Raw genomic sequence first — 24,292 nt, 5'->3', positions numbered from 1 at the left:
GATAGGAAAGAGGCAGAAGGTCACATCACAGTCTGTTGTTCTCAGTGTTGTAGTTTATATAATTCTTTGGGCAGATAAATGATGTATGGTGAGATCAAATGAAAATGCTTCATTTAGTTCTGTAGTAACTGAAAGCCATCTTCCTTCCTTGCTTTCCCTTCCCCGTGGAAAACTAAAGTTGGTGGATATGTCTCCTGTTCTTGTCCATGCAGGTGTATGAATTTCAGGTGTACTTACTGTATCCTGTGCTGGGTTAACTATGATAACCATGCGTGCCCTTTATGAACATAATTATTGCTGATAGCAAAGATGAGCAAAATGATCGAATATACTGATACTGAAACAAAGCCTCCCTAGAACTAAGTGGGAGTGTTCAGCCAACAGATCACAACAGATTTCTTTTCAGGGCTTGAAGAACTGCTGGTTTTGGTAATGTACAGAGCTTTTTACCAAGGCATGAGCTTATAGATGAATGAGAAGAGCTACTGCTGCCTGTACAGCCACAGTTACTGTTTTTTGGTAAGGAAGGTGGAAAGAAAATCTCAGTGGATATGAAACTTTTTTATCTTTGTGTGTTTATGGATTACAGATGAGAGATGTGTTTAGTGATTAAGTTGGTTACACTGGAACTATAAGCACAGTGGCTAGCTTGGATGGGAGAAATGTGAAAGCTCAAGCAAGGTTCAGGGAATTTGTTAAAATTTATGAAGACAGAGGCAATTCTAGGCCGCTATTTCAATTCTGTTGTTTTAGATATGCGTATGCGGGGGGATACATACATATATGTGCGCACGTGTGTATAAAAAAGACCGTGTGGGGGTATATGCTCATGTTTGTCAGACTTGGCGTGATTTCACCATGTTAAGTTGCTATTTTGAATATACCCTTGGGATTTCTATATATCTCTTCCTAGAGCTGCACTCAACATATTTTCTAGCTGGGTGGCTGGCTGTGATGCTTAGGCATGCTAAGGATGACTTGCATATCTGAAAATTAGGATGGGCCCTGAGTCATGTGAAAGGAGTGTATAAACAGGGAGTAGGAGCCTTGTAGGTAGAGAAGTTTTATTTTATATGATGTGGGTCTTGCAAATGTAAACCTAACCTTTTTTCTTGTCCTTTTTCCTAGGGTGACTCTGTTATTACAGTGCAACTGACTGAGGAAGATAAAGTTGAAGATGATGTAGTTTTTTACTTGGTCTTCACTGGGTCAACTGTCCAACACTGCACAAGTACGAGAAAGATTAATCCTGGGAGCCTGGAGACAATTTCTCCTGGTAAACAATTGCCTTTCTTTGCATATCAGTGTATCAGTCTGTGAAATTTGGTTAGCTCAAGTGGACTTAAATGTAATGCTGTTTTGTTGGTTGTCTTTTTCCTCATTTACACATTCAGAGAGAGTAGAACACATAGTTTGGATGACTGCTTATGTCTTTTAAAAATGTCTTGCTTGATTTCGCTAGAATTATATGACTCTCAGGTTGCAATTATTTAATGTGTAACTATGGGATTCTATTGTAGAAAATACACAGTTATGTTTACATATAGTAAAAGGCTTTTAAATGCAAGCAAGATAATGGAAGACATGTTTGTCAGGTTAGAGATGCTGTTGTCCAAATGATGTACAGCCTGGTAAGTCCTAGCTACAATTAGGATCTGCTTACCTCGGTGAGGTTCATTGCTGTAGTCCTGGTGAAATACAACCCTTTTCCCCTAAATCCTGTCATGCAGATCAGAGCCAACACAGAGTTTTTGAAACACTTGCAGTGGCAGGCAATGTAGGTGCTTGGTGCCATCCCTCCAGCACAGCCGGTTCAGACGGGGTGGATTTTCACGTTAAAGCCCACCACTCTTTTTAAGCCTTTGTGCCATTAACAAAACAAAACAAATCGGTGCAGCATTTTCCTTCAGTGACTTCAGGACCGTGGGAATAAGCCTGTTCCAGGCTGCGGTCCTTACCATTAACCTTTCATTCTGACTTGTTGCTATGCAGCACGTTGATACTAGTGTGAGAAAAACGCCTGACATTTTCACTATGCACAGTATAGCTTAAGTGATCAAGTGTATTTCATGGGTTTGCCTTTTTATCTATCTTGTAAGTATTGTTTTATGAGAGATGCATGTGAAGTAAGATTTGGGCTAAGGAGTTTCTCCTCCTGGGAATGAGTGGCTAAAAGTTGGCCACCGTATTTTTTCATTTCCTCCTCCTTTTGTGCTGTTTGAGTTGTTCAGTTGGCTTGGGAAGAGAAGTCTTTTTACAGTTACTGATGACTGGAGCCCTGTGCAATCAATTAGATTAGTGCTTATTTTCTCCCAGAGGAGGGAGAAGAAGGGGTGACTCCTTCCCTGCTTTTGTGTGGCAGGCGCGGGGCTCTGCCAGCGCCGCTTGCAATGACCTCACCTCCCCCTCGGGACCGTGGCAGCGTCGCCAAGAAAGGAACTGAAAAGCTTCAGTGTTCCCCTTCAGCCCGTGCGGGAACCGGCATACTTGATGGGATTTCCGGGAGGGAGTGATGCTTTCCTATCACCGCTGGCCCTGACGTCTTTGGAGCAGCGGTGGATGGGGCTGGGGTGGTGGCTGCCAGACAGTACCCAGGGTGATGCTCTGGGCTCTGCCTGTCCTGCTGGCCCCAAATGTAACTGAGTCACTGGGGAGGGCTCCCTGGGGTTCGTTTTGTCACTGTTAGTGGGAAATCTGACACTGTTTGTGATTCAAAGGGAAAGGAGGGAACTGTTCTCAATTGTTCCTTTAGTTATAATGGGCTTTTTTTTTTTTTTCTGACCCAGTAGAGTCCTGATCTTGCGGTGTAGTATGATAGATAGGGGTAGCTGCTGTCCCAAAATACAGCTTGTATCAGGCAAAGATTTAGCAGACCTTTCAGAAAGGTAGTCCCTTTCCTGCCAGATAGCACTGTCTGGGGTCGCAGTGCAAGGGAAGAAGAGGTGACATCTCGCATGTAAAGCAACCATTTTGATAACACCTCTTCTATGCTCATACCTCATTTTGGAAAAACTACCTGAGAAAAAAAGACTTCAGTGGTGAAGGGGTTACTGGAGAGAAGCAAAATGGGAAAACCCAATTTTTTTCATACCCTCCGCTGACACCGATGCGTTTGTCCAGTGTTGCTTCAGCACTGACTACTCTGATTTCAATAAGAGCATGACTTATTTCAACCCAGCTCTTCCTCCTCCTCCTCCTCCTCCTTCTTCCTGAACTCAACAGTGAATCTGTAATCATGTGTTTACACTGTATATTCGGCCAGTTGCCTTGGAAATGGTTGCGGTGACTCAGAGCTGGCGTTATTTGACCTTGCTGCAGGATTAGCCATGAACAAGAGACAGTGTGTGGGAGACCAGCCCTTGCCCAGGCACTTAGCAAGTGCTCTGCAAAGAAACTCTCGCAAACAGCTTTGTAACCAAAATCTCATCCTTCACTTCCAGCTTTGAGCATCTTTCTTCGTCCCTGCAATGCAAGATGTGTTGCACATCCCTGGGATGAAGGAAAGGCTGATTCACTCAAGAACATACCGAGCCTCTCTGCCTTCCTGCCTTGCACCTCTTCTGCTTCTATTCTGGGCTTGGAGGCTCTGCCTTCATCCTCATCCTAAGTCCTTAGAGTTTCATATGGTCCCTAGGAGCCTTCACATGAAGTCCATCAGGGGCTGGGGTGAAAAGAGTAACCATAATTCTGTTAAAGCTAATGTAAAAACAAAACCAGATTTTAAATTTTTTTCTTGACTCTGTCAGTAGTTTTGGTGATGTATGGAAGCGTAGAAAACAGAAAGAGAAATTATTTAATTATATTTGCTGCCAAAATTAAGTAGAATGTTTTAGCAAAGCTTTCAAAGGAAATCACATAAAAAACCCCCACCTCAACAACATAAGGTGGTTTTAGATGAGAAATTAAAAGAAAATAGAATGGAAGTATAAAATGTCAGAATACCTCCTAAATTCTCATTGTGTGTGAAAATTCTCTATATCCTGAAAGACTGCCTAAATAAAAGCTTACAACTGCAGAGTCAAATGACTGCTGCATTTTATATAATTACTAGAGCAATCTGCCTCTTTCTTAGGCTGTCTTTATCATCAGCCTTAAACACTCAAAATATATATAGTTAATAGTACAATTCAAATGTAAGCTTTTATTTCTGTACATAATAAAAGAAAGGACTCCTGATTGTAAATATATGGGAGCAGCTTTTTTTACTTGAAGATGTGGCTAATGTAGATTCAGCAGTCACTCAAAGGACAAAATACTTACCTGTATTTCTGCACTTGCTCTGAAGGATGGGATGGGGTTGTTATCCTGCCCCACTATTGACTGTGTTATTTTAAGGGAAATAATTTCCCCTTGTAAGAAACAGATTCTCATCTGAGCTTATCTGTCATTACTTGAAGTATCAAAATAAGCTACTGGGATACAAGAATTAGGCAGCGGATGATGCTTTGTGTGCTTCCAGTAGCTCTTTTGCCAGCCTAAGGACAAATCAGGTTACATCGTCCAACTAAGCTTCTGAGGCAAAAGGTACCAAAAACTTATTTAACTATTGCTTTACTGTCACTGTTACAATGCTTCAATTTATAAATCATCTGGTTCAAAGTCTCTATAATTGAAGTTTTCCTCAGTACCAGCAGCACTCTAATTCTGCAGAACAATTTCAAATGCTGTCTTGTCAGATACCATGTTAAAGTCCGTCGGCATGGCAGAGAGAGATGTAATGGCACTGGATGTTGCTTGAGTTTGGACATCATTAGTTGAAAAAGCTTGGTTGCTGGAGTTTGGTTATTAAGAAAATACCAAAGGTCCAAGCAGAGAAGGATGCAGAGAGATGGTATCAGCTCTGCTCCTATGGCTAAACTATTGTTGCTGCTGAAATTGTACTGTTGGGGATGGATGTGTCCACTTAACATCATGTGCTTGTCCTACTTAGTGTTGGTAATAAACTAAGCTTTTCAGCAAGTCCTTATTAGTGTAGTAACTAAGACTGTCATAATCTTTAATGTACGTTTTTCTTCTCAACATCTCTGCAGGGTAAGGAGGGTAACTGAGACATTGAATGGCCAAGCAGATTGCATGTGGTAGTGTAGAAAGTCTGTGTTAAAGCAGGGAAGTGAAACTTCATTGCAAGACAGCAGCCTCATTGCCTGCCTCTGCTGCTAGAGCAGCTTTTCCCCCCACTGGAAAAAAAACCCTAATAATAAAAAGCCTCAAATCTGGCAAACAAACTAACAAAAGAAGGAACAACCTCACCCCTGTCCACATGAGTCAGAAGCCCTAACCACAGCCTGCTGTGGGCAGTGGAGGCATCTCGGCGTCAGGAAGCTCTTGGGCAGATTTGGGAGAACATTCCTGCAGGAGAAAGCTCACAAAGTGAGCTGGTCTGCTGGGAGCTTGAGTATTTGTGCAGTGCATCTAGTGCAAGTTTGTGGGCCATCACAATAACGGCTCTATTATTGAGCACAAATTTTGCTTTGCATTTAAAGACGGGTTTGTAGTATGTGGGAGATGCAGAAGAGCTCAGTGGAGGAAATTTGAAATGAAATTTCAGATAGGGAGACACAGTCCCATACTGTAAATCCAGAGCTGCAGCAGCTCCTGATCAAGCAAGTGAAGGGTAAGAAATACCCTGTCTATAAGCTAAGTCACTGAAACACTAAGTAAGGTAATTTTGTGAGATATAATTGCCTTTGTGTGTACTGTTGCAATGTGTTGTATCACTCTGAGCCTTTGCTCTGTAGTACCTAAATCATGTTTCTCTTGTTGGTATCTGATCTCAAAAGGTGCAGGATTCTTGTATGGGTTTCAAAGGGGAGGAGGAGCAAAATTAGAGGCAGAAAAAGGGCCTGAGAGACTGCCTGCCTGCTGGTAGCTGGTTGCCAGCAGTTTCTACAGGGCTGAAACACTCCTGTTTACTCCAAATGCCTTGACTCACTGGGAGTTTTCTCTCTATGCTTAAGCTAAGGTAGAGAAGCAGGTTCGATCTTTAACTTGTTCTTAATGCTGTAGTTCTCAGGTTTTTGTTTTTTCTTTCTTTCTTTCTTTCTTACTTTCTTCCTGCTAGTTAAAAGGATAGACTAAAATTAATTTCAATTTGCTTGGAAATATCTTCATTTCAAACTTTTCTTTTACTGTGAAATCCTTTACATATGTTCATGCTTTATTGTCTTCTACCACAGACTGTTTTCCCCTAAGAAACAACTTTTCATAGAAAAAGCTGTATTTTATGAATTACAAACTTTGTACTGGTAGACGAAAAGGGTAAACAAGTTGCATAACAAATGACCACTTGGCAATACCAGTTGTGAATTTGAAAATACTCTTAATTATGAAACAAAAAAACCCCTAAAATAGAATAAAACAGTGTAGCCAAGATGACTTTTTGCAGTCCATCCTCTTTGGTGTACTTAATTGCTCTGGGCAGTGTAATTAAAAGGAAATGATGCCAGTTCTAGATGACATCAGTCACAGGAAAAAGCGATTGAATCTGTATAAAAATTATTTAAGATGTGATATGCGGGGTCTACACATCTATAGATTTTTAAGGCATCTGCAGTATAAAGGCCTTAAAAAAGTCTTTCTACACTCTCCATATTAATAGCTGAGGGTTTAAAAGGAAAAACAAAGGCTCCTGTCTATTGCTGGTACTGTGCCTATGTATTTCATAAGGTTTCCTGTGTTGCAAGAGTGAACACAATAACTGTGTAAATCACACAAACACGCTTCAAATATGGGCTCTGATTTTCAGAATCAGAATTTGGGATTTCTGAAGAAGAAAAAAAACCACTTTTCACATGGCTATAGGAGATCCCTTGGCTTCCCTGTCCACAAGCCACCAGATGGCAACATCTCTTGGATGCAAATCCAAGATACTCTATGAGATTTGCTGCATTTGTTGTCTGGCTTTCCTGTCCTGCTTAAATCTCTTCATAAGACCTCTTTCAACCCAGCTCCACCATGGTAACTCAGAGGATGCAATTAGCACTGGAGTCCTTAGTCACCTACCAGGCAAACCCAAACATGTGATTCCAGCAGGGCTTTAAATAGCTGCCCAGGCTGGGGGCCCATTGTTTGATAGCTCAAATGTGAATTCTGAAAATAGGAGGTTTGGACAGGATTTCCACTTTTAGAGGAGTAGGAAATGAAATCATGTTTTAGTAAAGCTCTGTTTAGGGGTGTTTTGTCTCCATGTGCACCCTGTTTAACAAGAAAAAAGTCTGAAGAGTTTTGCTGCTGCCTTTTTAACCACACCCCATATCAAAGACACAGGTACCAATTAGATGGACAGGTCTAAGGCCGTACATTAACTTGTCTGCTAATGACTTAGAGCTCAGAAATCTCCACCTTTTCTCCTGCTCATTGTTTTTGTATCATTATCGTGTAGAGGAGGCAGTGCTATCATACTGATGTATCTTATCTCTGCAGGGGTAAGTACAGAGAGACCAGAACCCCATGTTTTCATTTTTTGTTCTTGTGTCTTGCCCAAAGCAAGCGTCATTAAGTGGCCCAGTAAGGAATTCTTTAGTTCAAGGGTTCTTGTCTCATTTAAAGTAATTTTTAAAGTGTGGTTTTACGTGAAGATGAGGAATTTGCTTTATCACAACAGAAGCAGTCACTGCACCCATCTCTACATAGACTGAAATAGTTTTTTAACTTCTGTATTTTTCCTGCCACACATTGGCACTTCTCAAAACAGCTAGAAGTAGTGAATTGTTTCCAAACTAAATTTAAAGTAACTGAGTAGCAGAAGGAGAAATGGGGTAAAATGCAATGCAGGAAGAATTAAGGGGTGGGTTATTTAACTTTTATCACAGTTAAGCCAGCATATAAATGACCTAATTTTGTACTGTGGCAGAAAAAAAAGTATGAAGAAGAGAAGCCCAGCCATAAACATGAAGTTATTCTGTGCAGTCTGAGACATCAGCAAGGTAGAACTGTCATGTTTGTCAGAAGAGTTAAAATTCGAACAGGGATACTGCTGGATGATACCAGTGTGGTGATGTTCAGTATTTCATTATTTGCTTTTGACTGCTGTTTTGGCCAGCGGGCCTGATTTCTGGAGAAGACTGGAGGCAATCAGGAGGGGTGCTGAACAGCATCGCAGACCTGATCACGTTGTAAAGCACAGAGATTTATCTTCCCTTCTGTGGGTGCGCTCATCTGTGTGATTTATTCAGATACGTGTGTTTTGAGCCCACCAAAATGCAAACCTTTACAAATAGGCTATAAATAGGCTTATCACTCTTCCTGACACGCCCACGTTTTTATTTTGCCTTTTTAATGAGTTGGACATTTTTCTATTCCGTTTCTGGGGAAGGTATATGAGGGAGTTATAGTAGTCAATAGTTGAACACCCTGATGCTTGCAAAGTGCATGACTTGGTGCCTAACCCATATTAGGAGAAAGCCTTGCTGTCTGCCAGCCAGAGCAGAAAAGATGATCAGAGCAATAGTGTCTGTTCTGACACCGCCCAGAGCTCTTTGTGATCTTGGGCAAGTTACTTAACCTCATAAAAACAGATTTGGGCTTGTTTTAGATGATAACCACTTATCTCCTGAGAGTGCCAGAAAGCTTAGCTCACTTTTTCTAATGGTCTGAGAAAAAGGTCTGTTGAAGTTCAGATATTAGTCTAGGCGAAGCAAGCAATGGTCTTTGATGTTGAGAGAAGCGTTGCCCTACCGACAATTCCTTCAGAAGGTTCATGTATTGGGGACATGTTTGCTTACATCGTTTCTGTAGAGGTTTCAAAGCAGGGGGGCAGAGACCTCTTGAGCAATCTTTTTAGTATTGGCCATGCTTGTTACTTACTGGCTTCTCTTTTGTTTGAACTGTTTGCCAAAAGTCAGAACCTGTCCCAGACTCTTACGCCCTGAGTCTGACATCTTCTCAGATGTAAGGAAGGAGAACATCAAAGCATTGTCAGCGGTTGCCCTTTCGAAGAACATTCCCCAGGGTTTAGCAGGATGCCTGTTTGATCCTATTAGATGAAAATGGATCGTCAGCTCTGTCACCTCCCTTTCAAGGCTGTATTAGATATCTGGGGGAGTTTCAAGAGAACCATTGTTGGCTGCAGATCAGGACGTGGCCTTTTTGTCGCCTCCCCTTGCATTGCATTGAACAATCCTGTAGCTTTGCTTAATTTTGGGGCTGGTGTTTAACATATGCTCCATCCAAGGGAATTTTGTGTACATCCATGATGTACCGGTTTAAGAAGACGACGTGTCTTGACTGAGGTTTCTCTAGTTGTTGCCATTATGGAGGAGCTTTTGCTGTCCCTCAGAGGAGTTGTTTGGCTTCATGACAAGGAAGTGACTGTCCTGAAGTATTTCTCTGTAACTGCTCATGGGCTGTGTTTGCCTTCTGCTTCAATTCTGAAAGTCAACTGGCTTTCTGGCTGAGTAGCCATATTCTAGGTTATTTTGCAGATGGCATTCTTCTGGGAATAGACAGAAAATAATATGTTAAAAAAAAAAAGATTTAGCTTTTCTCATGCTATTAAGGAGTCTTTTATTATGAATTTTTTACCTTTGCATTCTAGTGAACTTCTACCACTTTGCATGAGGGAGAGCCAAGTTCGCAGCACTTGAGTCCGCTCCTGTAGGGTAGTATGGCATTCTCAGCGGGCTGCATGCTTTTGTGGAGGTTTTAAACAAAATAAATTAGTCTTACCAGCTCCTATTTCTGATGTCCTTAAGAAGATAAGCAAAGCAAGAAAGCGGAGGGGTGTACACTTCTGAACTGCGTTAAAAGCGAGCTCCCCAAAAGTTGCACCATCTCCTCGCTTCTCCCTTGAATATTTGAGGCTCCTACTGTGAGGGCAGGTGGAGTTTCTGAATGGGTTTCCAGGCTGCTGAGATCCCTGCCACTGCCTGTCCTATTGATTGGTGATGTATTACAATGCATGTGCAATATTTCCAAGAACAGTAGAAGTAGGTCTTCTTACCCTTATTCTTTTTTATAACATCAATACTAGTATATCTATTCCTTCAGCTTTCACATTATCCTCTTGCAAATAGATGCCTGGTGCTGGAAGGAAAGAAGCTTTCTCACCTTTCAGCTTCAGAGCCTCCCAGTTGTACTGAGCTGTTGCAGTGACATCCGTGTGTGTTTTCATCCTCCCCTTCTACACTTGGCTTTGATACCTTTCCAGCTGCATTTGCTCTGCTTAGGAAGCCATGCAGCCTCGTCTCTGACAATTTTGGTGCTACCCGCAGTGTCCTAATAGCAGTTTTGACCTTTCAATTAACTTCAGGATCGCCTCTTTCAGCAGACAAAACCTGTATAGATGCCAAAAGCCTCAGAACAGATTCAGAAGGTTGGCTGAAAGACCATGAAGATTAGGGACATATTTTTCCTTTTGTCAGGGAAATCAACAGCAAAGGGCCCCGACACAAGAAGGAAACTTTCCCACTGACCACAAATAGGGGCTTAAATTGAATTTTCAAGCCTTTAAAAATAAATCGTCATTTTGTATTTAATTAAGCAGGGTTTCATGAATGTAGTAGTATGCTGAGGTCATGGGCAAAAAGAAGCTTTTCCAGTAATTAGTGCAGGGTCCATGCTGTTCTGGCAAAAACAGCCATGACGTCAGTCCGAGACTGGAACAAGAAACTGTGCTGTACGGTGAACTTGAAACACAAACCTTATTATTGAAGGGGTATGTCTGACAATTACAAGTGCTGATTGTGTTGAACACATAGTATATTTTTCCTTTCAAAATTGCAAAAAAGGTGTTGTGGGTTTTGTTGTTTTTTTGGTTTTGTTTGTTTGTTTTGTTTTTTTTTAGTTTCTGAGTCAATGAAATTGCTGCTGTGCCAGGGCATCCTTTCTCTTGCTTCCCTTGCCCTAAATAAATAAATAAATAAACCTAAAAGTTATCAAGCTTCCAACCTTTTTGTTTTGTAAATACAGAAAGTGGCCATTTCCATGTTTTTATTTAGCAGAAGCGGCTTAGTTTTAGTTTTGTTATGTGAACCCAAATCCAAAGGGCAGGTGCAGCAGTGAGCCTGAGATCTGAGAGCATGCACAGGGCATGCCTGGGCAGGTTGCATTCTCATAGCCATTGCTGCTTTTTAGGCCTTTGTTTTAGGTGAAATTGTGGTGTTTTATGTACAAGCCAAGTGTTGTGACAGCATTTGGAGTACGTAGTTTTGCAGCACTTGGATTCTGGTTTCTGGTGAGTTACTGGAGTCCTGTGGAGCTGGAAAAGAAAAGTTTGACTATATAACCTGACTGTTTGGACTGCAATTTCCATTGGTATGTTAGCAAATTCTTCACTTGAATTACTTAACGCTCTGGAGTTTACTTGTAGCTGGTCAAAAATAGTGTGGTCAGATAAGAGTGGCTTACATTTCTTGGTTTATATTGTGCCAAACAGAAGAGTTCCACATGTTTTCCTTTTAAGTCTGTAATAAATACTTACCCCGATGATACATATAAATTCCCAAGATAATGTTTAATTTAGAGTTGCAACTCTCAATAACTTTCTCTTACCCGATTTAGTGTTAAAGACTATGTGGTCAAATGAGTTGCTCAGTTGTGTTTCTTCAGTGCATGCAATTGTTCTTTTTTACCATGTCCCTTGGTTTTATTTTGCAGGCCATGACTGCTGTGAGACAGTGAAGGTGGCGCTTTGTGCCTCTAGAGAAGGTCATCCTGTTCTCGTTGTGGCAGAAGAGAGTTTCCAGTTTGTCCAGGATGAAGCCTATGATGCTGCCCAGTTTCTGGCCACCTGTGCCGGCAACCAGCAGGCACTAAATTTCACCCGGTTCTTGGACCGGTCAAGACCACCTGCTGCGGACGTGGACTTTTTGGATGAGAAGGTGGCTTTGGCATTTCGACACCTGAAGCTGCCGGCAGAATGGAATGTGCTGGGAGCAGACCAGTCCCTGACCGGTGAGGACCTCTAGGGCACGCGTGAGACTTGTGGGTTGGGAGAGAGGTAAAAAGCCTGGGAGAAATGGTTCCCTGCTTTGGGAATCCTCCACACACCTTTCAAAAGGTGTGTTAGTCTCCGTGCTCAGAGATGGGATGTGATGTGCACCAGCATGCTCCTACTACATCTACATCCTATGCTTTGCACTTCAGCCACCTTAAAATATGTAAGGCACGGATGTTTTCTCTGTGTCTTCTCATATGAAATAGCACAATCTGTTGTAAATGGTCAATATTTTAACATATACCCAGAAACGGGTTTTTTTGTGTGTGTATGCAATGGTAAGTGTATTAGCATCACGCTTCTGAGATTTCCTGAAAGAAGCATGTGTCTAGAAAGTCTGATGCTCCTGGAAATATCCTTGTGCCACAAATTTGGCGCTTTTGGTAATTGTTGGTTTTATCACACAGGTGCAAAGCGACTGTAAAGTGTAAAATAAATCTGATTTTTCTTGGAGAAGTTGGGGCTCTGCCCCTGAGGATTTGTATCGCATCCCTGGTTGGACACTGGCTGAGCAAATACAAGCGTTCCCCAAAATAAGCCTGGACAATTTTGCAAATAAAAGAAGGCGAAGGTGGGAAACCCTGACCCTTAACCACAGCAGCGAGGGCTACTGAGAGCTTATAAATAAACCCCAAGGCTGGCCCAAAGTCTCTGGTGACTGCTGAAGCATAAGTGCCAAGGTTTTCGGGATGCTATGGCATGTCCATGTCCTTGGAGTTCTGCTTTTTTTTTTTTTTTTTTTTTCTCCTCTCTGTCCCCGGGGGGTTTAAGGAAGCATATTGAAGGACTGGGGGACTAGTTCCAGTGTGTACAAATCCTTGCTGTAAATTTTCAGGGTATTTTGGCAAAGAGTTTCACTTAACAAAAATGGCTGTGAGGCATCTGTTATCTTTGACAGGATGCAATAGTGTAAACACTTGGATAGGAATGGGATGTGGCTTGCTCGGAACAGCAGATCAGTTCTGCTTGCTGCAGCAGGGTTTTCTGCAGGAGATTTTCCTGCTTTATTTTTCACTGACTTGCTTGACTGCTTTTGTAAATGTGAATACACAGACAGGCAATTCAAGCAGCGTTAGCAGATTTTAAAAGACTTGAACACATTTAATGGTTTCTGGATAGAAATTGAGATGCTGTCATATGTTTACAAGGAGAGAAACACTTGGTATTTTTTTCCCCTGTGTGGAAGACACTGATGTTTGTTTCTGCATTAAAAAAAGTTGTGATAATGCAGACATTTCTGGTTTAAGTGATAAAAATACATCAGAATGATCTTAAGTTAACAAAAACTTTGATTGAAGCTCTGAATTGTTGCTGATTTTGCGGGAAGGCTGAGATCCAGTTTCTCTTTCTGACTTTGATTATTCTTGGGAAAAACAGCACTTGGGGAAATCAGGCCATAAGATTTATATTGATTTGCTCAGCATGTGCTTGTGTGTCTGAAAGTCGTGATCATGTGGGGCTCTGAATGCTAATGGACCGGTAGAGCATCCATTGCATCTACAGTGTGAACAGGGGGAGCTCTGTAGTGCTGAGCTCTGTAGTGCTGGGCATTTTGGCATCTTGTAGTGAGGTTTTTGCAGACAGAAGTGTAAGTGAGTAAACATAATGGCACTAAATGCAACTTTCATCCAAGAATATTGGTACTGTGAAATAAGTTCCCTTCTGGCGAGTCCTTTCATAAGTAACTGAAAAAGGGCAGTTTATTGATGTCTTGGTCTGTCTTTCATCTTCTGATGAGCTTTTTTTGCTAGAGGTAGATTTATGTGGTAAATTTTTGCATTGAGATAATTATACATGGGGAATTTGGGGGAATTTTTTGTGATTGTGACAGGGAAGATTTGCATGGGTAAGCTTCCTTTTTGTCATAAAACTCTGTTTTGCTACAGTGAGATGGAAGAGATGTCCCTGACTTATGATGAAGCGCTAGGTTAGAAAAACCTCTGGTAAAATCTAGGACCCCTGTACTGGTGTTTGTGGGTTAATTTGTGTGGGGGAGAGAGAAGAGCACAGCAAAGATTGAAACTGTGGAAGCATTTGAACAATTGGACATATTCTGGTCAGCACCCCTCCAGTGGGACACCCCGTCCTGCACTGCATCACTACCTATGAACAGCTATTCCAATTCATATTTCACTTTTTGCTAAATGTCAGGACCAGATACTTCAAATAACCTTCTCAAAGTAGAAAATGCTGTAGAAAGGAGAACAAAAGAAAATGTCAGATCCCTTCTTGAAAGATTCTTAGTGCTGCCTCTGAGCTGGCATGTCTCTGTGGGCTCTTGTGGGTTTGAAACAAAACGCTGCTGTTTAGCAAAACCTCTGAAGGCAGGAGTGAGGCGGGAGCCTCAGCCAGCTCCCTGAGTGCTGCAGCTTGATGGGGAACTGCTGTTCAGAGATGGCCGTTGCTGTCAAGCATGTTTAAAAGTTGATTTTTCTAAGGACTGAAGTAGAAGTCTAGCTTTTACAAAAGGTAGTGGCCTTTCTGCAGGCAGAAGCTAAGTAGAAGATCCACCATCAAGCACAACTCTGTGGTGATTTTTGAGGAGGGGGTGGCTCTATGTAGAGGCTTCTCCTTGCTTTTGCTTGCACCCAACCCTGACCAGTCTTTGAGCAGAGGGCAGGGAGTTCATTGCCGTCACACACCCCAGAGGGCAGAGAAGCTGCTAAAAGTAACACCCAGCTCCATCTGCTGAGGATGTTTAACTAATCTTTCGTGTCAATAGGTTTGTGCAGTGTGAAGTTCACAGTTAAGGTCCCCACACTGAGGAGAAGGAGGGACGTAACACCCCATGTGCTCCTGGCTACCAGCAGACTGGTGGCTGCATCATTAAAATAATCTTCAGTGGTTTGCGTTCATCCATTATTATTCCTTATGTTATTGCAGCAGCATCCCTCCCTCTTTTCTAACACATTAGTAGGTTTGACCTTTTAGTAGGGAAACGTGCAGGATTATTGTTGACAAAGCTATGTGAGAATCATCTACTTGCTTATGTTTTGGTTACCAAACGAAGGTCTTCATTCTTTAAGAGTTTGCCATTGCTCAGGATTACAGGTATGGTATGGTCATATAGCCAAATTGTTAAGAGCACATCCTTTCAGCTGCATGTTAGAAATACCTCCAAGATTATTTAAAACTGCTGGAAGACGTTTGCAAACATTCCAGTGCCCCTTTTTTGTTATATTTATTTGTATGTAACCTACTTAAGCTAGCTGTTGCCATTTGACATAGAAGTTTGTTCCGCTTCAGTAATCCTGGTAATCTTTCACAGTAGGTAGTCTTTACATTTATTCCTTTGTTACCTCTTTAGACACCATATTCATTCAAACAAATTGAAAATAAAATGAACATTTCTTCCTGTATCATCATCAGTGCATTTTCAAAACGCCACTATGTTCATTTGCAGTATTCTCATTCTTTTTTTTTTTTTATTGGTCTAGAGCAGCAAAAGGGTTTATTGCTTAAAAAGAAACTGTCCAAAGATTAAATGCATTGAGCAGCATTGGTTATTCTAATTCCCAAAGTAATATTATTTTAATGATTTGGTTAACTTGCTCAAAACCGAATATTTATTAATTTATATTACTCTTGTACAATGTGAAAGACTAAAGTTGTTTGTGATAGTAAGTTCTTAGTTCTTCACCCAAAATCCACTGAAAAAGAAGTGGATTTGTCTGGACCTCAGCAAGCTTTAAATGAACCCTTTGTGCCAAATTTAACACCACACTATGTTTTTATAGCATTGGGGCTTTGATGATGAGCTTTTTGTTCAGCAGCCAGCAGTGTGGAGCACGGTACCCAGCCTAGTCTTACCACTGACAGTAACACTCATGCAATGGAGAGCAGCGGCTGGATGTTATGAATACCTGATGGGAAAAGCGAGTTCGGAAAACAGAGTCCTCTCTCTCAAACGATTTATCAGTGGTCTCATCTTACAGCTTTTCCTGCCTGCTTTTGTGTGGAAAGGTGATACTCTTGCACAAATTTCTTATTTCTAATTCTTTGCCTCTCTGATTTGATCCTGATTTGACTTTAATAGGTATCTAGGAAACAATTTCTTTATGGAATATTTTCCCCCTTAATATATGTGTGTGTGTGTATATATACACATATATACTTATGTGTGTATATATATATAAAAGCTATTCTCTCAAGCTTTTCCTCATAAGAGCTACTCTCAAAAGGTTTCAGGGTGTTGTGATCAACATTACATTCCTGTGGAGAAGTAGCACAGTCAACCAACAGCTGTGGAGCTGACTGGAAATCAGAGAAGGGACCTGTGGTGTTCTGGTTCTTTTTCCAGTAACGGTGGCCATGTTTTTGCTGTGTGGTTTATTCTCAGGATGTTGTACATCAGACTTCTAAGTTGCCTTCCTGCTTTCCATCTCTTATTTTTCTTTCTCCCTGAACCCACCTGCTGCGTAGGACACTTGAGGTGCAGCCTCCTGCTTGCTATTTGTAGAAGACCTCGGAGAACAAGTCTTAGCTTTTAATCCTTAGCTTAGAGAAAAGGACCCCAGAAAGACTTGCATTAAGTATCTATTTACCCACAGTTATAAAATATTTTACAGAGGTCCCAGGTAATGAGACTTTGGGAGAGTAAAATATCTTCCAGATCTCACTTGGTGCCGTGCTAGCAGAACTGGGGATGGGAGCACCTAAGTTTCCTAACTTTGGAGGTCTTTGGGCTCCATCCTTTCTTGCTGAGGCAGGCAGAAGATACTCAACCATTTGGTTAAATGAACTGAATAGCAAAACCAAAAGCCCAGCACGTGTTGAGGCTGAAGGGGACGGAGGAAGCAGTGCCATGCATGGTGCTGTGGTTCTGCTCAGCTGGTGCAGCAGTGTGTCCTTGTGTTGCAGGGGCAGAGCAGAGTGCATGTGTGTGTAGGGAAAGGATTTACATTGCAGGTAAAGAGTGTGTCTGAACCCCTTTGGGCAAGTAAGTGTGTCCTGACTTCCTCCCTGTACGGCTGCCATCCTCATCACTTCTGTCCTGGGGCAGTTGTGTCCCGAGGACTGTGCTCTTCTCCCACCCATACACTGTCCCTCTGCGGTAGGTGATTCCTGGGCCTTGCTCTTAATTATCTGTCTATCTGTATGAACTCAAATGGCATCCACAATTTCAGAATATCCATAATTAAGGATTACTCTTGTTACCATGGTATTCCAAACACAGCATTACTTTCAGGTGCCATATAATCATGTCCATCTTAATTATTACAAGTGCCGTGTAACTCTGTAAAGAACATAGTTGTTACTGCTGTGAAAAGTAGGGTTATTTACTGTTCTCAGTGGCATTTAAAGGCGGCTGTTTAAATGGAACAGATTGTTACACTTTATATCTAGAAATCAAAACTTAATATTTATTCTGAGGATGCATGCAATGTAAATACAGGGCTGTGATTTTCTATTTTAAATGGCTGAAGAGAAAATAAGCTAACTAGAAAACCAGAACAGAATATTTGGAGGTATGAGTAATGGTTATGGCTTGTTTGTGTTGCAGAAAAAAAGCAGAAAAAAAATTAGGGAGGATCTAAGGCTCAGGTATGAAAAGCTTAGAGAGCTTAATCCTTAGTTAATGATCAGTAGAAAACAGATCACTTTCAAAATCTCTTTTAATATTCTGACAAAACCTTTGAGGAAACAGCCATTTCATTTTGCTCATTACGAGTAAGTGGTGAAACCCAGACCTATGGTTACAATTTCAGTGGTGCGAACTTTCTGAGGTGGTGCTTTCAGGAGCTGCTTTAACATTGGCAGAGGGTTGCGGTGATCAGCTATGGTATGGAGCCATTCCCGTGGGAGGGTAAGGAGAAGCAGTCACTTTGGTGAGCTGTGAGATAGTCAGCCACAATTACGGGCATATAACCAGTAGACCACCTCATTACATAAAACACTTAACAGCTCCTTAACTTTAGGAACACAGTTACTGACCTCTTGAATATGTACAGCTTCCCAGAAATGCTGCAGAATAAACATCCATGTGCAGTAAGTATTGCTTGAGAAATGAAACCCCATGAGCTCACCAGGTAGGAGGTGGACTGAGAAGGAAATGCTTTGCCCTGGTTTGAAATAGTCGGAATAAATTTGGGTTACGAGTTTAATAACTTTGCATACAAAACCAGTAGGGTTGCAGTGTACAGCACAACGCAAGTGTCACCATGATTAGAGATAGTTAATTTGTTTGGGTTTTTTTTTACAGAAATGGAGAAAGTCTGAAGAGAGAAATTAACCAAAAAACCCCTTATTTAAAGAAAAAAGCAAAAAGCGTAAAAAAACCCCTTTAAAAAGCTTTTAGAAATAGTTAGAAGGAAATTTGATTATTAGGAGCTAATCTTTTTTGCATGGGAGGATGTTAAAGATATGCAGCTGATGATGTTTTTCAGACATAAAGCTTTTATCTGTTCATCTGCTGCACTCTATAGTTTCTCATCGAACCCTTTCAGCGTAATAGTTACAGGTACTTTTTTCATAGGGTTTCATATCCTTTCCTAATCTGCTGCTTACCTTCCATGCTGCCCTCTGATAAAGGACTTCATGGTATACATTGGCATGATCTTTTCTGTGTCAACACTGCAAAGCGATCTGTTCAGCTTTAGTCCTTGATAAGATGTAAAAAATCTTTTCTATACCTAAATTTAATGCCCTCTGCAGTGGAAAGTGGGAAGCAGAACATAATTCTGGTTCAGACTGCGTCTGAAATGTGCTGCTCAGTACTGAGATGTACCGCTCAGTTTGTGGCTGAGAAATCATTGGCATGAGAAAGTTTCTGTTCCCTTTGATATTAGTGGGAATAGGGACATGAAGATCCTTTGGTGTCCTTTGAAAAATTTCTTGTTTACAAGATTAAAAAAGAATTACCCACACACCTTTTTATTAACTGAACTCGTAACTCCAAACACAGTGTCTGCCTTGACATTTCTTCAGTACTGTTGTCTGCTGTAGCCTTCCTCTAGGACCTCAGCGTTAAGTGATAGCTTGTTGCTGGGTTTTGCCCCCCATGTTTCTTGAGGGTTGATCTGAGCAGTGAGAACATTTCCACCAGAAGCAAGGAGAACAAGATTTTGAGGCCAAATTTAATGCTAGATTTCAAAGTTGCCGAGTATATGTGAATTTGGGTGAGAATGAAGGCAAGGTTACTGTCACAGGAAGACTAGTGAGAGATGTTTCAAGCTATTCCAGTCCATGGTTGTCTCTTCCCTGATGAGATGTCTCAGGGCACGGAGGATAAACTGAGCAGTTAGGTGTGGGTTACTCTAGATAAAGAGTGATTTTTAAAAAGGAACAGTATTTTTTTTCCTGTTACTTAATCAGAACTAAAAAGAAAGTTTTCACTTAGAGAACAGTTTGTGTGTTCTCGGATGTGTCATACCCAAAATTTTCTTTTCTTCAGTGCTTATTTGTTTTGTACTAATAGCAGCTTAAACGTTAATCCTTTACTGTTAGCAATGTATATTTGACAGTCTTCTATGGAAGTTTTGTCCTTAGTTACCCAGATAAACTGTCTGTTCGTGTGTCACAGCTGCAAAAAAATACATAAAAATAATATATCTAAAGTCTTATGTTTTGCCAGCTGGATTAGAGTGCCCTGCCATAATGGAACAATAATCATATGTTTCAACTCTTGCCTATTACTAGGAAACGAGAAAGGAACAAAACAACCTTGGCCTTTCCAGTATCATGTGTCTTGTATTTCCACAGTCTCCTAATTACAAGAAGCTTTTTGTTGATGTTCAAAGGACAGACATTTTAAGATGTGGAGCTCATGCTTGATATGGGGTAGGAGAAAGAGCTCTGGCTATTCGATGTTAAAGCTTTTTTTTATTCTTCCATGTCTGGGATGGACATTTCGCACCATGACAATACCTTGAAATCGTTGACTGAATTTTCAACATTTTGTGCTACAAGCTTCATCCCTTCAGAGGTAGGAAGGCTGAAGGGATCCGTCTGTCTTCCTCCCCTCTCCATCCAGCAACACTCCTGTACTTGATGCAGACCAGTTCTCATCTTATTCTGAGCAACATCGTACACCAACAGATGTATTTTTCATTATATATTAGTAGTTAATCCAGCCCACAGATGGCACACGCCTTTTAAGTGTAGCCATGCAAGTTCTGCACACTCCAAAACCTTCTAAAGCCATTGCCTGTGGCCCCTACAGTTGTTGTATGTACAGTACTTTGTCTCTTTGCTGCCATCATCTGTGCCCATCTGTTAGGATGGCCTCATGCCAGTTTATATGTTAGGCAGAGCCTTCCAAATGGGCCTGGATAGTGAGTTTGTATGTTTAATATGCTCCGGATGGCAGCATGCCATGTCTTCTTGTACAGATCTTCTGTGCACGTCGTCATTGCTCAAAGGCATTGGGGCAGGGCCACATTCAGTTCAGTTGCATTTGTAGACACCTCCGTCCAAATGCTGGAACTACTGTGTCTACTAAATTGATGATAAAGAAGATTGTTTTAAAAGAATGGGGAAAAGGTGGGATTTTCAGATGATGCAGTCATATGAGCAGATTACATCAGATGGGCATTTGGGACAACTGGGAGGGGGCATTTGTGGTGAACGGAGTTAAATCCAGTTGGTGGCCAGTCACAAGTGGTGCTCCCCAGGGCTCGGGTTTGGGGCCAGTTCTGTTTAATGTCTTTATCAATGATCTAGACGAGGGGATCGAGTGCACCCTCGGTACGTTTGCAGATGACACCAAGTTGGGAGGGAAGGTTGATCTGCTCGAGGGTAGGAAGGTTCTACAGAGGGATCTGGACAGGCTGGATTGATGGGCTGAGGCCAACTGTGTGAGGTTCAACAAGGCTCAGTGCCAGGTCCTACATTTGGGTCCCAACAACCCCATGTAACGCTACAGGCTTGGGGAAGAGTGGCTGGAAAACTTCCCAGCGGAAAAGGACCTGGGGGTGGTGGTCGACAGCTGGCTGCATATGAGCCAGCAGTGTGCCCAGGTGGCCACGAAGGCCAACAGCATCCTGGCCTGTATCAGAAATAGTGTGGCCAGCAGGAGCAGGGAGGTGATTGTTCCCCTGTACTGGGCACTGGTGAGGCCGCACCTCGAGTACTGTGTTCAGTTTTGAGCCCCTCACCACGGGAAAGGCACTGAGGTGCTGGAGCGTGTCCAGAGAAGGGCAACAAAGCTGGTGAGGGGCCTGGAGCATGAGTCTTACGAGGAGCAGCTGAGGGAACTGGGGCTGTTCAGTCTGGAGAAGAGGAGGCTGAGGGGAGACCTTATTGCTTTCTACAACTACCTGAAAGGGGGTTGTAGTGAGGTGGGTGCTGGTCTCTTCTGTCAAGTGGCTGGAGATAGGACGAGAGGAAATGGCCTCAGGTTGTGGCAAGGGAGGTTTAAATTGGTTATTAGAAAAAATTTCTTTACTGAGAGGCTTTTCAGGCATTGGAACAGGCTGCCCAGGGAAGTGGTGGAGTCACCATCCCTGGAGGTGTTCAAAAAACACGTAGGCATGGCACTTCAGGACATGGTTAAGTGGGCATGGTGGTGTTGGGTTGGCTGTTGGACTTGAGGATCTTGGAGGTCTTTTCCAAACTTAATGATTCTATTTCTATTTCATCTATGGAAATAAGAGACAGGGGCACCCGGTTGGATCAGGGACAGGATAAATATTTGCCTGCATCTTGCAGAACTTGCAGTTGGTATGTGTGTTTATTGGTGAACCATGATGAAGAAAAGATGCTTCTACCTAACTGTGAGGCTCTCAGCTGAAGGAGGAGGAAGCATTTTGGTCCAGGGACTCATGCTTACGCTTTGCAGGTCTATGCTGCTCAGTTTTAGTGCAAGGCTTTCCATTTTAGTTAGAAAGATGATTTTTCCTTTCAACAAAGAAGCTAGCACAGCAGATCCTGTGCTAGAACACATGTGGTCAGACAAGTGCAACTCATTCTTTATTTGGATGGCAGTCGTTTGCTCTAACAGAAGTGCTTTTGCGCTTCCTACATCTCAGTAGGAAGAGTTGTACCACTTTAATTACACTAGCTGACTCTGCCAGTGTACAGGTAATGTAGGAGCTTTGTGCAAGTACAAGTTCATTGAGTGAAACCTTGGGCGTCTGCTTTCACTGTGTGTAAGTCCTACCTGTATCCACGCTTTCTCATTTTGCAACCTCATCAGTAGCCTTTCCCTTATGTCTGTCTATATGGTGTGTTATTTTTCATTTTTGTTTAAATTCAAGGCTGACAATCATTGATTAACTACCTTGTTTTGTTGTTTATTTCTAAATCATTATACTCTATAGCATTTAATACCAAAATCCATGTCATTACTCTCCCACAGGCTGAGAATTTGTCTCTGAGTGAGCTCAGCTATTCCCTTTTTCTCTGATCAGCTGGAACCTCCATTCAGACACACTCATGTATTCAGGACAGCATGGTTTTGCTTTACGGTAATCAAGAGGAGGTTAGGGAGAAGAATTGGTTTGTAGCCCAGAGACCTAATTTGGAGTCATCTCGAAGAAAGACAGTGCCAGAAAGCTTTTGGTTCTTGAATACAGATCAGTTCTTCAGGAGTTGATCCAAAAAGCTGGGAAAAATTTTATGTCAGGCAGGGGAGAACTGCCCATTTTTGCTTTGCTTTTCACTGAACGTCTTAACGATGTCCCTTAAGAAAGCAAGTAAGCAAGAAAAACAACAGCACTTTGAAGAAGTGATTTCTCTTGGGGCATACTTCTTGAGAAAAAAATACTTAATTAAATCCTAAAGCCATCATGTACTTGTATTCTTAAACCTGCTGTATAGGTTTGGCTGGCAACCAAATTAATAACCCAATAAATCATTGCTATGATATTAAAGGTATTATACCAAGTGTGCTTATTGGCATGGTTTACTGAGACCTAGTTGGTGCTTTGTTGTTGTTGTTGCTGCCAGTCAATACTGAAATCCTTTGTTAATTAAAAGAACAAATTTATATTACTTGCAGGTTTTTTTAACCCATGTGCTTTTGCCCTTCATACAGAAGTAGCAGGCTTTGATCTGCAAATACTGTATTTCAGCAGTGCATCTGGAGCTCATTTTTGGTTGAAGCTTTTCAGAGCATCGTTCTAGGGCTGCAGCTTTTAGAGTAAGGGGATATTTTTCTGAGATGAAAGCTTAGGCTCAAGAGTGACTTTTACCAAATTAGAAGGTCACGGTTATTAAACATAAAAAGCAGCAGTAGAGTTTATAACTGCTGCTACTGAGAATGGCAGAGCTACTGTATAAAGTTGAGAAAAGCTGGTCTGAGGCATAATCAATCCAGGAAAGCAAAATCTTCATTTTTTCTCTACACGAGCTGTTAAACTGTTCTCTTCAATAACTGGTTTAGATTGGTGCTTCAAATGTAATTGATTTTTTTCATGCCTTGGGACAAATCAACGACCCATTAAATAACGAAACTTGTCTGTTCCTGAAACCTGGTCCTGGGTATGTGAGGAGAAGGCTTGGACATCTAGAATAACCCACTTGACCATGCCAGGTTCTGTTTGGAAGCGCTGCAACTTGGTGGTTGCTGTGGCTGTTTATGAAATGGTGTTTTTGTCACATTGACTTTTGTGGTCAGTCTCACTCTGAGAGGTCCTGAGCACTTCCAGTCCCACTGTAGTGTGTCCCTCGCTTTAAAGTACTGGTCTCTCCTGGATATTGGCAGCCAGCGTGTTTTTCCAGGTGCTGCAGGTTCCTCAGCTTTTGGGCTGTCAGCTCCATGCTAGCCATCGTGTGTGGTGTGGCTGGGAGGTGGGGATATGGCATTCACCTAACCCATAGCCTACAAATTCCCATTTCTTTTTTCTTTTTTTTCTTTTTTCTTCTTTCTTCCCAGAGAACATCCCTCGGGAAACTCTGATGCATTTTGCGGTGAGGCTGGGTCTGCTGCGGCTGACGTGGTTTCTGCTCCAGCAGCCAGGTGGAAGAGGAGCTCTCAGCATCCACAACAACGAAGGGGCAACGCCTGTAAGCTTGGCCTTGGAGAGGGGCTACCAGAAGCTGCACCAGCTTCTGACAGAGTAAGGATGATTTGATGGTTCCTCTGCTGGTTTTCCATTCTGTATCATGCTTGCCTTTGCTGTACATTATTACTGAATAGTGATAGAGTTATACTCTATCCTTAAAGGCAATTTTTATAAAATTTTGCTTTTACCTTTCTTGGTAGCAACAATGGGAGCAGGTCCTTAGGGTTTAGGGGAAACGCAGTAATGTTGTTATGTTCTCCTTTTCTGTTGCACAGTGTTCTGCTTCCAGGTGTCTCTTAAAGTCCAAAGTGAGTCTCCGTACTATTGACTAAGACAAACTGTACACAGACTCAAGTGAAAAAGCTTTTCTTTGAACAAGCACAGCTGCCCCAAAGGGGGGAGCTAACAGGCT

General features: G+C 41.9%; 1 protein-coding gene across 1 annotated transcript; it reads left to right on the top strand.

The window, feature by feature from the left end:
• Positions 1 to 468: 468 nt before the first annotated feature.
• LOC104834737 (A-kinase anchor protein 13-like) lies at positions 469 to 23,938 on the top strand. The gene is made up of 4 exons (XM_010572300.1): positions 469 to 519; positions 1,129 to 1,276; positions 11,596 to 11,892; positions 23,751 to 23,938. Exons 1-4 carry the CDS (start codon positions 469 to 471, stop codon positions 23,936 to 23,938), a joined length of 684 nt encoding a protein of 227 aa, XP_010570602.1.
• The last annotated feature ends 354 nt before the right edge of the window (positions 23,939 to 24,292 follow it).

This window comes from Haliaeetus leucocephalus, unplaced genomic scaffold, assembly GCF_000737465.1.
Source record: "Haliaeetus leucocephalus isolate CR32 unplaced genomic scaffold, Haliaeetus_leucocephalus-4.0 Scaffold339, whole genome shotgun sequence".
Taxonomy (NCBI): Eukaryota; Metazoa; Chordata; class Aves; order Accipitriformes; family Accipitridae; genus Haliaeetus; species Haliaeetus leucocephalus.
This window is presented reverse-complemented; position numbering and strand designations above follow the sequence as displayed.

What these genes read in the sequence shown, in the direction of transcription:
- LOC104834737 (XM_010572300.1), top strand. Translation starts at nt 469, where the DNA reads ATGAATGAGAAGAGCTACTGCTGCCTGTACAGCCACAGTTACTGTTTT. An exon ending in CCTGGAGACAATTTCTCCTG is followed by an intron (nt 1,277 to 11,595) that starts GTAAACAATTGC and finishes TTTATTTTGCAG; the next exon opens with GCCATGACTGCTGTGAGACA. An exon ending in AGCAGACCAGTCCCTGACCG is followed by an intron (nt 11,893 to 23,750) that starts GTGAGGACCTCT and finishes CTTTCTTCCCAG; the next exon opens with AGAACATCCCTCGGGAAACT.